This window comes from Merops nubicus, unplaced genomic scaffold (assembly GCF_000691845.1).
Source record: "Merops nubicus isolate BGI_N331 unplaced genomic scaffold, ASM69184v1 scaffold2860, whole genome shotgun sequence".
NCBI lineage: Eukaryota > Metazoa > Chordata > Aves > Coraciiformes > Meropidae > Merops > Merops nubicus.
This window is the reverse complement of record NW_008583351.1, coordinates 50,026-65,842: the sequence shown is the minus strand read 5'-3', so window position 1 is coordinate 65,842 and position 15,817 is coordinate 50,026. Positions and strand designations below refer to the sequence as shown.

At 37.4% G+C, this 15,817-nt stretch overlaps 1 protein-coding gene across 1 annotated transcript in view; it reads left to right on the top strand.

The window, feature by feature from the left end:
• Positions 1–3,542: 3,542 nt before the first annotated feature.
• LOC103772929 (ephrin type-A receptor 3) overlaps positions 3,543–15,817 on the top strand; it is a gene marked incomplete at its 5' end in the record, with an annotated part of 57,854 nt that continues 45,579 nt past the window's right edge. Inside the window, 4 exons of the mRNA XM_008940276.1 lie at positions 3,543–3,667; positions 10,407–10,569; positions 12,506–12,608; positions 13,072–13,139. Coding sequence (XP_008938524.1) covers positions 3,543–3,667; positions 10,407–10,569; positions 12,506–12,608; positions 13,072–13,139 — 459 coding nt within the window. The remainder of the gene's footprint in view (positions 3,668–10,406; positions 10,570–12,505; positions 12,609–13,071; positions 13,140–15,817) is intronic.

Genomic DNA, 15,817 nt, shown 5'->3' with positions numbered 1-15,817 from the left:
TCTGGATGGCCTCCCATCCATCTGGCATAACAACTGCACCACCCAGCTCAGTATCGTCAGCAAATTTGCTGAGGGTGCACTCGATGCCACTGTCTGTGTCATTGATGAAGATACTAAACAACATCGGTCCCAGTACAGACCCTTGAGGGACACCACTTGTCACTTCTTTGTCATGTGCTGTGCTGGTAATTTTTTCATTCTATCTCATCTTGTTCAAACCATTTTATCTCATGTGGTCTAACCAAAGTGTAGCATGTCTTCATCAGTCAGTCCCGTGTGTTAGTAGGGTCTGGATGTAGGCAAACAATTTAGTCAGTAGAGAAACATCAGTTGTGCAGGGCAGCAGGTGCAGCAGAGGAGCCAGGCCACCTGTGTCTCGGTGTACCACAGAGTCTGGTTTGGGGCAAGACAGCTTGCTGCTGCAACTGTGAGGAGCCATGTAGGATGGCAGCCTCTCCAGGCACAGCATCCTGACTCCATTCTCTGCCCGCATCCACAGGGGATCTCCAAAGCTGGCTACTGGGGATGCTCACTTCAAAATTTATCCCCTCTCCCCTCTACTCATCCTGGTGCTGAAATCATCCCAGGAGCAGCACAGTTACATGTCGTCTGTGCTCTGGAGAGCTGTAAGCCTGACGTAGTGCCAGGAGAGGAACTGCTGCAAGAGGTTCTTGTGAGGGCTGCTTTCTCCTCTGTTCTGTTTTGTTAAGAGAAACATAGAGGGGAATCCAAGTCAACTGTTGCTTGTAGAGTCTAATGTGAACACACGGAGATGATGGTAACAGCAGGAAGACAGTGAAATCTGTACCCAGATACTGAGTCTCTATTTTTAGCATCCTGTGCACTTTAAAATGCTTAGGTGATAACAAGAGATAATTTTATGGGATGAAAAATAATATACAAGATTAAAAGTTGAAGTTAAGTTACAAATACATATCTCCTATCTGAATACAGACAGACATAAACAGCTGATCACCAAAATATCTGAAGACACTGTTCCTTTATTCACTGGAGTTTAATGCCTTAAAACTATGTAACTTTTGTAATAGTTGAGATGGGGTTTTAAACAGATTTGGAATAGGTCATTTCCTTAGTTTCAAGGTTCAGTAGCTGTCGGAGTGGCCTGGTGTGCAGCACTGCACTGAACTCAGGTCTGTTCTGTGCATGGGATGAAAGGTGCCTGAGACTTTGTGTTTCCTGTGATTATCCATCTCCCCTCCATTTTCCCATGCAGTGGCATTGCTCTCTCTTCCAGACACTCCATTTGTATAATTTCTAGGCACCTTTGGGAAGCCTAGGGATTATAAAAGGTATATGAATGAATGTTTTATGATGTTATTGATGACTGCAGAGCAAACGCTTTTCTAATAAACTGCTGTGAGATAAGTTACTGGTAGCATCTGTAGAGATGTGTGCAAATGAGTTCAAAATAATTAATACTGTGTTAGAAGAAAGCTTTTTTTTTAAAGCACAGCTGTATTGGAGCATATAAGATTATTTCAGCCTGCTCTGAGAATGTGTTATAGCACGAATTGCCATAATTTATTAGGGGGAAAGCCATTTCTGTTAATCATATATTAATTATTCATAAAATCTGTATTAATGTTACCTTAATGGGAAGCGTTACCAGCTGAGGTACTAGGTTTGACAATCTATTCACATACAAAATAGATTAATAGCTTGACTTAAAAAGAGGACATAAAAATGACTTACGAGAACATAAAAAGGAGCAAGCATGGGTATATGAGTTAACATAGAGCTGGCTTTGGTATCACAGTCCAGCCAGCTACCCAGTTTGTATTTTGGCTCTAGCACTGTTTTGTGCCTGAGTGGAATTTCACTGGAATCACTGAAGGATGTTTGTTAGAAACCAGTCCTGTATACCTTGCCCTAAAGCTTTTCACCTCTTCAGCAAGCATAAATCTGATGAATCTGAATAAAATAGGAAGAGTCTCTTTCCCATTCTACTTTAACAGAAAATAAACATAAAATAACCCACAAAAAAAATCATCCACATTTTTATTTCAGTAATTTAAATTCAGAATAAATTCTTCCTGCTGGGTAAAAAAAATATTTTTCCAACTTTTTAATCTTCTCAGAAAGCTGTTGTAAACTCTGTGATGACATGTGAAAATGCTGCTCAGAGGATGTGTTTCAACCCGGAATGCATGTGGAAGTGTGTGTATAGATATGTGCTTGTGCAGGCGTATGCAGCTTGCTAGGTGCTCTACTTAATTAAAGGAGGATGTCAACTTTTAGGTTATGACTCAAGACTACAGGATATATTTTGATAGAAATTTAGCAAAATCAAACAGAAAATTAAATTTCAAAAATACATTTTAATTAAAACTTTTTTTATTCTGCCTTTTGAAAGTTCTCTTGCAGGAATGAAAACCCAAACCAGAAAGGGCACTGGCTAATGTGATGCCTGTAACGTGTGATACCTGTAAAGTGCAACTAGTTTTACATGAACAGTAAAAGTGTCATGGGATTCAGCTGATATTAAATTGTTTAGATCATCTAGAGCCTTTTTATTAGGAGAGCACAATGTTGAACTTATAAAGACATTTGGTTTACATGTTAAGATTAAAGGCTGTTTATTGGGAAAAGATTTTTTTTTTAAATGACAGTTATGACCTTTAATGTGTGATCTGTAAGCTATCATCTGATGAATTTGGGCCAGAGCCATTGAAGAGAAGCATTTGGAGGAGAAGCCAACCCAAAAGAAACAGAAAAAATAATTTTTAAAATTACATAGCTTTCAGTGGGTCCAAGAAACCTAGGCTTTGTCTTGGAACAACGGGTACAGCTGGGTGGTCTAAGGCTGAGCTGATGTTCAGCAGTCTTAGGTAATTATTATTTTTTTCTGTAATGTTGACAGTACTTCAAGTTTTGGGTGGTGGGTGAGTCTGTGGCATGCAATCAATTGTCATGCCTTACTGATTAATACAGATCAGAAATGTCGTTATTTTGTAGTTGAGATTTTTTTTTTTCTTCACATTTCATTTTCAAAGAAATGTGGTAAAGGGGAAATGTATATGGGAGCAATTTGTTTCTGGAGAGCTTACCAAATAATGTTATAAAAGAGGCTGTATTCTGCAGTATGCTGATGGTTACTACTAGCCATGGCTACCAGGAGTAACTTGTACATAATGCATTCCAGCAAATGTTATCAGAGTTCTGCAGAGTCTGGTAATGATAATACTTCAGTATTTTAACAAATAGATAATACTGTTATTTTGTTCTCTGTTGTAGTATATCAAATGTATTTCATTGCTTACACTGTAGTAGCAGATCGAAACCATCTGCTGTGTTGCCACTGGTCTGCCAATCTAACAGAAAATCTCAGTTCATTTTCCTTGAGGCCAGTATGCTTTAAAGCATGTGTACGAGGACTATAATCCAGCTGCTGAATGTTGATCCAAGTCCAGGCCTATGCTCCTGAGTCTTTTAAATGGAAACAATACTCTTTGCCAAGGATTGGAACAGAGATAAACTCGGATTGCTTTTCTCTCTTCCCTCTTCCCCCATCCCTTTTACAGCTCCATCCCCCATCACAGTCATAAGGAAAGACAGGACATCCAGGAACAGCGTGTCTCTGTCTTGGCAGGAACCCGAACATCCGAATGGGATCATCTTGGACTACGAGGTCAAATACTATGAAAAGGTGGGAAGAAAGATTGAAGAGGAGGTTTTCGTGCTGGTAATACTGTAATGAGATTATTGCATCTTGCCTATGTTAAGTATTCAGAGACACCTCCGTTCAGTCACTGTCTGCCTCAATCACACCAAGCGTTGAAACTGTTCAGTTTTTGGTAAGGAGAACATAATGAAAGTACAAAGTGAAATTGTTACATTGTGTTGTCTATCAACTTCATCCCCAAACACATCAGAACAAAGATAGAAAGTAATACAGACAATCAGTAATGCTTCTTAATTTTCTTGGTTACGGTTTATTTACTCAGTTCTGTTATGCTGTCAGTGTTCATATGTTTATTTGTCAACGACCATGTGCTGATTCTTCCCTGTGGTGCAAGCATCTTTCACAAAAAAATGATTTTGGAAGAGAGATGGACAGTCCTTTTAGTGATTGGTTTGCATTATGAAAGTTCCCTCTTTTCATGAATAACTAACTTCTTCATAAATGTTATATAAATAACTACAAACCAAAGAAAACCTTCTGTTAAATATATATATATGCTGCTTTATACTGATGCTTTCTTGTATATTTACATCATCTTGTATATTTACATCTTGTAAATATACATCATCTTGTATATGTACATCATCTATAGCTCTGCATTCAGGAAAACATTTTTGTAACTGAATGGGTTCTTTTTAATCGGCCTTACTGGTAGAAATGTTGTGAAGATTGTGAAGAGCAATATTAGCCATTTTTAGATTTGTCAGATCAATGTTTTGATAGAATACATTTCTACTGAAGTTGACAAACTTTGGAAAAAAAAGTCAGAAATAATGATTTAATTTAGTATTTACTAATGCTGTTCATATCTAGAAATCAGGATTATATTTCACACATAACAGGGAAGACATGGCACCAATATTTTGGTGGTCTTTTGTTTTTGTTTCTGTTTTTTTTTTTTTTTTTCTTAAATTTTCTAGTCCACTTAGAAATTGCTGTATGGGTATTCCGTTAATCTTTAGAAAGTTTTCTTATGGAGTTTACCAGTGGGACAATGGGGCATTGAAAGTCCATGCCTGATGTCCAACAGAAGAATGGTGATATGAAGGCAGTATTCTGAAAAAAATTCTCCCAGATTCATGTTGTCTGATTTTGGGTGGGTTTTTTTTTTTTTTGGTGAGCGCTTGAACCTTCAAAGACTTTGTTAAAATCTGAACATGCATAGTACCACTGATAAAAGGGGAAAAGAAGAGCTTCCTAAAATTTTGGCTTAGTCTCACCTTATAGGGCAGTAGCCTATAGACTTTCACTTTAGGTTTGGTTTTTTTTTCTGTTATTTCAATGGGGACAGCATCAGTTCAGGTCCTGGGCTTGAGAAGTAAAAAAGAACCAGCTCACACATCAGATTGTCTTTATTTGTACATCCTCAGCACTGAAGAGATGCAGGAATTATTGAAGATCTCTTGTTTCCATTTTTTTAAAAGTAAAGAAAATAGATAATGCCTTTTAGTAAGGCTTGGAAGATCTATTTACCTCACAAAGAGCCTACACTTGGAACTTCCTAGAACTTCAGCCTGTTTTGCACAGGCCAAATTATTTATCTGCATGGTTAATTTGTCCTTTCAGACCTACCTGTTTGCTCTTGCTGCTGTTGGCTATACCTTTGTTTTCCAAGAGCTGCATCAGCCCTGGCTCAACCTCACCTCCAGTCTCCCCAGGTGGAAGTCCTTGCCTGGGTGACTCTGTGCAAGCACCAAGGAATGCAGGATGTAGCACACAGTGTGTTGTATATTGTGCCATTAGGGTGATGTGTCTGGTTTTAGTTGCTCCAAATTAAGAAAACTTTTGCCTTTGTGTGCATTTAGTTCATTTTCATCGAATGACTGAGAAGTTTTATTCACCTATTTGGGTTTGTTGGTTTGGTTTTGTTGGTGGTTTGGGTTTGAGTTTTTTGGTTTGTTTGTTTGGCAATTTGATCCTTGTTCTGCACTGAAGTTGTCTTGCTTTATTAAAGAAAATTGTCACCTTGCAGTACTATTGTATGCACAAACTGACCATGCAGCTGCTAGTCCCATTGAGTATATCCAGTCATTAGGTGCAACTGGTTGTCATAAGACAGCTTCCTAAGACAACCAGTCTTATAAGGCTGATCTTGCACATGTGTGTCTTCCCTTTGAAGTCTGTGATGAAGAGTTCGTAAGCAGCAGACTGCTTTCTTAAACCAAAGAGTCAACTGCTCGACAATAGGAGCCAGACCATTTAGAGCAAAGGGTTCTAAAAAGCAACCTTCTGACACCAGTGCTTTTAATGTGTGCTGTGCAGCCCCTGGAGAGTCAGAAGCCTATTCCTCAGAGCTTATGAAAGGTAACTAAGAGAAACAAGTGTGTTGGCAGGAAGCTTTAAACCATTGCCCCTTTTAGGTTTGGAATTGAAAAAGGTTGAAAACTGCTACTCTGTACATGTTAAACTTACCAGAGGTCAGAGCAGCCTATACTGGACTGTTACTCGTAATTTCTTCTCCAAATATGTTTGGAAGAGGCTACTTTTCAGTCTGAAATCTCTAAGCAGCCCTTCTCCTCTCTTCTTTTGAAAAGAAAGTTTCTTTATAAACTGGTCGAGTTTGCTTGATTTTCTGCTCCAGAAATCACCATGGTTGTGCTCATCAAAAAGCCCACTGCTGTTAAGTGACAACTTCTAGGAAATAAAACCTTCACAGTTAGCAATCTGGGTATTTCTCCTGACAAGTCATACCTGATTGCTGCTAGATGATTTATGTTGAGCCATTCTTTTCCCTTCTCCTTGTTTTTACTTGCAGTACCTTTTGTAATCTCTTAGAAATTAATAAATACAGTGTTACGAGAGTAATACTAGTCAGCCCAATTCAGATATACACCTTGCCTATGTAAATGTTTTTTTTTACTCTAAGTTGTTCTTAAATTTCAAAGAATATATTATATTTGTGGTCAACTGCATGTTACTGATATTCAGGAGGTTAGAATGGAGTTGGAATAAAAATTGAATGTCCTGTATCCTAATTATAAGTCCATGTAGTTTTTCTAATGCATAATTGGCATAAAGTCTGCGGAAACTATTTATTTTCTGCAAAGGTAATTAACCTGTTAATTTCTTTTTAACCAGTGATGTTACTTGTTTAACCAATAGAGAAGACCTTTATATGATGTTTCTAGAGAAAGTAGGAGCTACAGTTTTGGGAGACTGTTTTAACTTTTTAGAATGAATCTATGTTGTTTTAATGCATAACATTATGAACTGAGAGTGACAGTTTTTCAGACTCATTGTTTGGACTATAATTGTATTTTCTGTAAAAGATCTACACGGTTGGTCCTGACACCCCAGTTACTATTTGTTCAAAACATTTAAAAGAAATAAAACCCTCTTTCAGAGGATTACTGTTTTGAACTTCAAGGCATTCATTTTATGGTAGGGCATAACATTTTATGTGAAGTTAATACTACCAAATGACACCCTAGCTTAGTCCAGCCAGTTATCCTCGATTTTATCTGTGTCAGCCATCAAAATGCACATGTAACAGAAGGCAGGATCTTTTTCCTTACACGAGCAGATACTTGTCCTTCCTCACATAATTATGTTCTCTGGATGGAATATCTTGTCATGCAAAAAAAAGCTGTCTCCTAAATATCACACATAAAATATTAATTGCTTCATTTAAATATATGGCTTACAATTAATGATAGCTAAATCCCACACACATTACTAAGATGAAGTCTGCTGCAAACAATAAGTGAAATTTAATTGCAGTCTCTCATCACTAAAATAGATTTGCCTTTACCATCATTGAAATCTTGTACTTAGTAGACTGGTTAAAGTGAACAAATAATAATTGGTATCTAGTTTGTGCTCTTTCTGAGGCTGAAAAAGTAAATTACATGCAAATGCCATTAATTGCTTTTAAACTCTTACTATTATCACTTTGAGGGTAGGTGCACCACAAATACTCCACAAGGTTTGTAGGAACTCTTCTATAGAGAAGCAGTTCATGCCTGGCAATAAGGGGAAGCAGCACTGGGACTGCAGATCCAAACTCCCGAAGATGTTTAGTCTGGTTTTGGCCTCTCAAGTGTACATGCAGCTGATGGCAAAAATATTCTTCCTCATATGTGAACACTGTGCTTATCTGAAAAAGGACATACTGTTCACTCTCAATAGTGCTGCCACTATAAATTTTAAGTGTATCCAAAATATGTCTTTTCTAAAACATAGTTTAAAGTTATAAAATCTCATCTGCAAATAAGACATTAACAGTAGTGGGATTTGCTTCCCACTAAAGATTGTGTCTGGTAAACTATGCAGAAATATTCAGGAAGACTACGCTTTGTGCATCCAAGTTCAAATTTATCATCAGAGTGTTTGATTAAAGTTCTGCTTGGCAAAGACTGACTCTCCTTTTTGTATATTCCTTCTATATGTGGCAGCTATAGTACTGTATCTCTGTGAAGTTTTATTTCATCCCCAAGAAAGATAAACTTGGGCTTTTATGTGGTGTTTCACTGATTTGCTTACTAGTAACATAAAAAATGACTTACAAAATATGTGTGCAAAAAGCTTACCATAAACTAAGATATCGTGACATCCTCCATACCATTGTTTTAAACGTTTATTTTCCAAGCTCATTGTGGATTATTAACAGACAGGGCCATGACTGTATTTTCCCTTGCACGTATGTATCTGCACAAGAAGGAAATGTTTGCATTTCATAAAAGCAGCCTGAAGTGAGATCAAAATGAATTTCCAGTCGTAGCATACACAAAAGATTTTGTTTTAAAGACAAGATTATTATGTCTTTGAAATTAAAATAGTTGCCTACATTCAACTGAATGATGAGATAAGGAAAGCCTGCAAATTATAATACTAGGCCTTTGTTAGTTCCAAAATAAATTTTACACAAACCTGTTAACTCCTTAGAATGTCTTTCTGAAATTTTTCTTCCCTGAATTTATAATGGAAAACTCTTTCAGAGAAGTATCGAGAAAGTGTGAAGAGATCCAAGCTGGTTTCTTTTTTACTTTTAGCATGCAAAGAAAATGTGCCATGTTAAACGTTTTCATAGTATTCTTTGAAGGCTAGGTTCAGCTCAACCTAGCTGAGGTTTTGATTATGGATGGTAACTTTTAGGTACAGGTTTAGCTGCTTTTGCCTTTTCTGTTTGTTTGATTTGTTTCTCTTTCTGTGTGATTACTTGTGCGTAATGTTGGATATCACATGGAGATTGTGGCAATTTCCCTAAAGATGGTGTGTATGTTTCTGTTTCTCTCTGTATCAAAGACTGCTAAAGAACAGGCTGGTTGGGCTGCTGTAGCACCAAAGTTAAGAGTTTCTGATGTCCACCTACTAACTTAGAATAAATCTTTCTTACTCTAGACAGCACTGCAGAGCAAGCACACTAAAGCAACTCTAGTCGCTTGAACTTTTCACATGAAGGTGATATAGCTTTGTCAATGAGCGTGTTGAATATTTTCCAACCTTTGTACTTATGCATCGGCACTCCAGTGTTGTCAAAGTTAAAATGTCAGTACCTTTCAAACTAACACAATGCCATAAAACATAGTGAGAATTAGATGAGATTGTTTGCATCCAACATACATCAACTTAACTCAGTTTCTGCTTTCTACCAGACGAAACTCAATTGTTTTTCAGAGTGTTCAAAGTAAAAGGGCAGCATATGAAAACTCTACCACCTCCAGAATAAAAAAAAAGTCATGATTGGGAACCTAAACAACTGAGATTCTCACAGTTCCCCACATGTGTGGCTGCTGTCCAAGATTTTTTTCTGAGGCAATTCCAGCTGCCATTTTTAGGAAGCAAAAAGTGCTTTTTTTGGTACAGGATGGCTTTAGTAAAATAAGCAATACCTCAGGCTCCAAATGCATTCTTAAATTTTTAGACTACATGCTTGCAGTTGGACTGAGACATAAATTTTTTTCAGAATTAGCTTTTTACACAGTGTGAAGTGTATCCAAACTTACTAAATTACAATATGGTCCATTTCTTACTTTCATATAGAAGTTATGTCAGAAATACATGGTTGTGACCATCCCATCTGTACTGGATTCACACCTTGCTCTTCAGCAAAAAGCAGTAAGGAGCAAACACTTCTTTTCTGGCTACTAAAGCCCAAGACTCATTCAGGAGCAAGTTCAGTAGGATTTGATGAACACATTCATCTCACGTTTTTTTATAAAATGATAGAAAAACTGTTCTACTTGCCTGTTCACAGAGCTGAGGTGAGGAGCCTGAGGGGAGTTTCTCTTATGACTCTTAGGAAGGTAAACACTGTCTTGTAAAATGTGAGGCAGTAAAAACTGCATCCTGCAATAGCTCTGCAGAACCCTAAAATGTCAAAGTTGGCTTGTTACAACTTCCAGTCCAGCACACTAGTCAAATCTGGTTTATTTTTAAAAAAAACTTTTAATCCTCATTTTCTTATTGTATTACAGACTGCAGACAAAGTGATGCAAAGCCTTTTAAGTACCATACGCTTAGGGTGTTTGGTATTTGATTTACAGCACAAGGCCTTAGAAGCTGTAATGATTGAGATTTCTTGCTAATGAAAGGATTTTTAGCCGTTGAAAAATGAATGGACATACAAGCATTTGTCAAGCTATAAATAATCAAAAAATATACTGGTGCTCTCCTGGTGATTTGTAATAATTTTGTACCAACCAACTCTTGTTTCTCTTTTTCTAGGTTGTGGTTTTAATCTGACAATTTCTTTTCCCAAAAGCAGGAACAAGAGACAAGCTATACTATTCTGAGAGCCAAAGGCACCAATGTTACCATCAGTGGCCTCAAACCTGATACAACCTACGTCTTCCAAATTCGAGCCCGAACTGCAGCTGGATATGGGACAAACAGCCGCAAGTTTGAGTTTGAAACAAGTCCAGATTGTATGTATTTGTTCAAGTGGTTTATACTAACATCCTGCCTAGTTTCTGACTGATTTGAATGGCTGCTTTCACTCCTTTTCTAGCTTAGTAAATGGGACTCATAACTGTTTATGATGCGTCTTTCTAAGTAGCATTACTACATGACTTTTTATTGTTAAACTTGAAACATGCTGTTAAGAATATGCCATGACTGTCATGGGTGGTATTTTCTTCCATTCCCTAACTCTAGGGAATAACCTAACCTAACCTCCTGCCAAAATTGATACCTTACTAGACCACAGCTCCTGCCAGGGGAGGAAGTTTGACAGAGAACCAGATTCACAACTTCGCACTGTTCCAAGTTGGTGTCCTGAACTCTATAAAACCCTTCTCCTAGACAATCCATATTACATTGGTCCATTACTCCTGGTGGGCCGGTGTGTAATTTTCCACACTACTGCAGAGCATTGCTGACATCCCTTGCGTAGCCTTGAGATGAAATTAATATGCACAGTCTGGGAAGGATGGTCATTCAGTTGAGTCAGGGAGTTGGATTGTTTGGGTCCCTTCTCCTCTCTATCCTTAGATTTCTGGGTGGCCTTCAGGAAGTTAATTACCGGTGCAGCATTCTGTTTTCTCTAATACTTAGATAATAACATTTTTTAACTGATGACCTTATAGATATTCTTTACCAGTTCTGTTACTATATCAGAACGACTCCTAATAGAGCTCATTGTCTTAAATGTTACTTTTCTCATCACGTGGTACTATCTAGTAAATCAAACTTTTTGCTAGAAGCTGGTGGCTCAATGCATCAAAAACTCAGCCTTTGCTTAAGTACCCAGTTACTGATGTAGACTGATGATGCATAATCACAGACTGATTTTTTTTGAAGGCTGGGCTTTCACAGAAGCTTCATGTCTGCTGTTCACAGTTAGAACACTGAGGACTGTAATTCTGATGCCTCTCATAGGGTTTATTCATGTAGTCATGATAAGGCTCGAGAACCCATGGTGTAAGAAGTGCCCTGCTAAAAGCAACAATTTTTTAACCAAGAGTAGCATCAAGGTGAATGGTCATCCGTGTAGTTTTGAGATATGTTCATCCCGACTTCTTCCTCCCATACCTCAGCTCTTATTCTGAAAAGGAAATAAGATTCTTTTTTTAAAAAAAATAGTACAAATTGCTGTTACAGTGACATGCAGCTTTGGCATACTGGATGAAACTGGAATTCAAGACAGGATAAATGAGTACAGCAAGAAGAAAAAATCAGTTTTGGTGATAACAAATTTCATAGTTTTGAGGTTAATGAATATTCTCTGCAAAGTAATATTTTAAAAAAGTGGCTGTCTGGAAATGTGGAAGATGACAGAAGACAGTGGTGCACATCTTAATAACAAGCATACAAGTTACACAGACAAACAAGTGACATAATTTTGTTCCTATTGCAAAGTTACCAGAACTACGTGAGTGCGGTTGTAGTTCTGTAATAGGCAGAGACATCTTCCCAAGGGGAACAGTGTGTTTCCAAGCAATCATGTACACAGACTGTCTAATTTGTGGGGACCAGGAGTGCTAGTTTCAGGTCATTTTGGACAGCTAACTTGAAGCATAGTGCTGACTGCTATGGTCAGTGAAGTTAACAGATGTCTGCTGAAGATTGTTCAGAACGCCTAAGATCTAAAGATGTCCTGTCATTGTATAGTGGCCTAGTAAGAATCAGCAGGAGCAGAAACAACTTTGATAAGTATTCAAAGATGGCTGGGGTCTTTTGTTTTCTTCTCTTGTATTTATTTGTATGATGAAAAATTACTTAGTAAAAATTACTTAGGAGGAGACCAAATGCTATATCGTGATGACTTAATCTGTCCGTTCCCTATACAAGTGTCAATTGTGATGCAATCAATGTTATCTGTGTGTGAGGGTTTATTTATATATTTTTGTGTTAACTTTCCAGCATTCTCCATTTCCAGTGAGAATAGCCAGGTTGTAATGATTGCCATTTCAGCGGCAGTAGCCATAATTCTCCTCACAGTTGTGGTGTACGTCTTGATTGGGAGGTTAGTTTATCGTCTGGTTTGCACACTTACTCCCACTTCCATTTCCCTGGGGGGCCGTGATGAGCATGGCAAATTGGGTGTTGTCAGGCAGTAGCATGGCTGCTTTGCTCCTTCTCCTTTGTCTGCTGCCCAGGAGCTCCGAATATCGCTTCATGCTTGGTAATGAGCCTGCTAACATTAACAGCCCCAATTGTGCAGCAGTTGTTAAAAAATGCAATAAACACATTCTTAGGCAATTGTAAAATTAAACTGTAGGGGTCAAAAATCAACAAATCCTCTCATTAGCCAATTTCCTCAAATTCCCTGAGAACATAACATGCCTCTATAGGGCACAGAGAATGTAAATATCATTAAACTTTCAAACAGGCATTTAATTGTGGAGGGAAAACATTTTATTCTGTTTCCACCTGCTGTTAACATATAAAATTCTCTATATTAATTTTTCTTTCTCTGTTGCTTGCAGATTCTGTGGATACAAGAAGTCTAAACACAGCACTGATGAGAAAAGACTACATTTTGGGAATGGCCATTGTAAGTTACTGAAGCCTTTTAATGCTTCCAGGTCTGTTAAATTCATTCCCTAGATAACTGGTATTTTTCAATTTAGAAAAAAAAAAGTCATACCTCACTTAAATCAAGGTGAAATTGGGAAGAGAATTCTCTCTTCTCCTCTGGGTAAGGAGATTTTCCCCAAACAATTATTCTTTGTTTCAAATTCTTTCATCTGTTTTCAGGTTAGTAATGGGCACAACATTGCTGTGTTCAATGTGTGTGGTTAGCAATATGATATTGATTCTGCTGTGCATTACTGAAATGCAGAGTGTAACTTCAAGTTCCTCATTATCAGCTGTATAAAATCTAAGAAATTACTTTCTCTTTTCCCTAAGCAAAATATAAAATCAATGAAACCTGTTTTAATGACCACTGAAGGGACTATGAAAATTGCTTGCTTGACAAAGCTGACCCACTAATAATTTAGTTTGGAATTATTCTAAGTATAGACTGAAAAGTTATTTGGAGTAATTTCTTAATTTAAGAATAACTACTAAGCAGGTGTCTCCAATTAATGGGATTTTTTAGTCCAGCTCTGTTTACAAACATGTTTTGTTCAAGTCGTGATTTTCCACTTGTGAGAATGAATGTGTCTGTGCTTTCTTTGAGTCTCATTCAGGACTAAGAAGACAGCCTTTCTATTGACTCACACTGCATTTTGGATATTTTTTATCCTTACAGGGCAAAGATAATAGCCTTCATAAGCACCAAGACTGGAAAAGTCTTTTTTTTTTCACTCCCAGAATTCTTGATGTCTGCTGAGCATGTTTTTTAATAAGAAGCAGTAGTATGTCTTTGAAACTGTTTCACCTCCAGATAAATGTCCTGCTACACCATGTAAAACATGTTGAACTATATATTCCTATTGCTTAGCATGTTGTAAGTTTAGTTTATGTGGTTTTTTTGCACACAACAGTGGTGCTGTGCCATCTACAAGAAAAGAGCTGTTGGTACCATAATCAGATGCCTCTTCACCAAATATAATTGAATTAACATTTTAATGAGAGATTTACGTGCAGTAGTTGGGAATTATAAATGCTTCCTAACCCCCATGACAATGAACTAACTGTTCATATTATTTTTATTTTAAGTTTGGAGCCTCTCCTTATCTCCAAAGAGCCATGAGCATGCACACCCACAGCACGTGTGCTCCTTCTCCTGCATTGTCAAGGGATACACAGGCTGTGACAATGGGCTTGCTTCGTGCAGCCCAACAATCACTAACCAACTAGTCTCAAAAAAAAATCTGTATGGTTACATGTGGCCCATAGAATTAATGCTTCATCATCCAAATTTAATGAGGTTATAAAATAAAAGCAGCCAGTAAAAAAAGTGTCATGGACAAATAACAGGTCAGAATTTGCTCTCCCGACTCCCACACAATGGAAAGTTGCAATCACTATTCTTAAACATGTCAGTACTGTTAAATTCCTGTGGATTAAATTGCTTTTAATTTGGCTTTAGATATTTATGTACTGTTTTCTGAGTAGTGCCATGCTGATTCACTGTGTAGTAAAAACAGAGCCAATCATGGACCTGGTATTTGTGTTAGAAATTCTTGAAAATCATTTCTTGATTTTGCAGATATTTATGTGTGAGGATTTGTATCTATACACATGCATAGCTGTTGAAACTTTACTAAATTTCAGTCTTTCTCAAAGAGTGAGAAGATTGGTTCTATGAACTAAAAAAGGATAAAGTAACTTCCATGGCTGTCATAAACTTTCAGCATCTTAAATACAGCAGATGGTTTATTTCAGTCAGTTTATTCTGAATTACTTTTAAAAATGCTCCAGCCATGAACTATTCCCTACAGCCTTATTACAAATCCTATAATATGACTTCAAAGAGGCAAAAATGTTTCACCTCCTTAGATCCTCTCCCTTTACCTTCTTTGGCTAGGGCCTTTTATTTTTTTGCTACCTTTAGGGCAATTTGTGCTGTTAAAATGAAAATGTAAGTTATTATGTTTGCACAGAATGAGCTGTAAAGTAGTACAGCTTAACACATGTGCATGTGTTTATTATCTGTTTTTCATGACAGAACCCAGTTACTATATAGGCTGCCCTTAATTATTGGTGTGAAGGGATTATTCTCCTTGCAGTCAGAATCACCTGATCTTGGGAACCTCTGGGGTCAGCATTAAAAATCTGCAGCCAAATACACCCCTACAGTGCAGAAGCTTTTAATTGTTATTTTTATTGGGGGTATGAGGGAGCCTGTAATGTACATTCAGCATGGACGGAAAGGAGCATTTACAAGATTTTTAACCAAGAGCAATATACAGCCAATTACTTTTTGTTTTACTTGCAAATAATTCTGTAATCATCAGGCGCTTGAAGGAAGCGTAGTCGGCATTTAACGCAGCACACACGCAGCTCTTGTGTTAAGAGCATGGCTCTTAGTTTGCGTTGTTTTCCAGGCAATTAACTGGGGAAGTCAGTTTTATCAGTTCTTTGTCAATTCTGAGGCAAATAAATCTAAAAAACAAAAAAAAATAATTATTTTTTGCATACACTTGGGATTGCTTAACAAAACAATGGTGTGGTCTAAATAATGATCCAAAGGTGTTTTTTTTCCTATCTGAGTGATCCCAGCCAAAAAAGATTTAACTATTCTAGCAGTCGACAAATGGATGCAGTATAGCGATGCCAAGC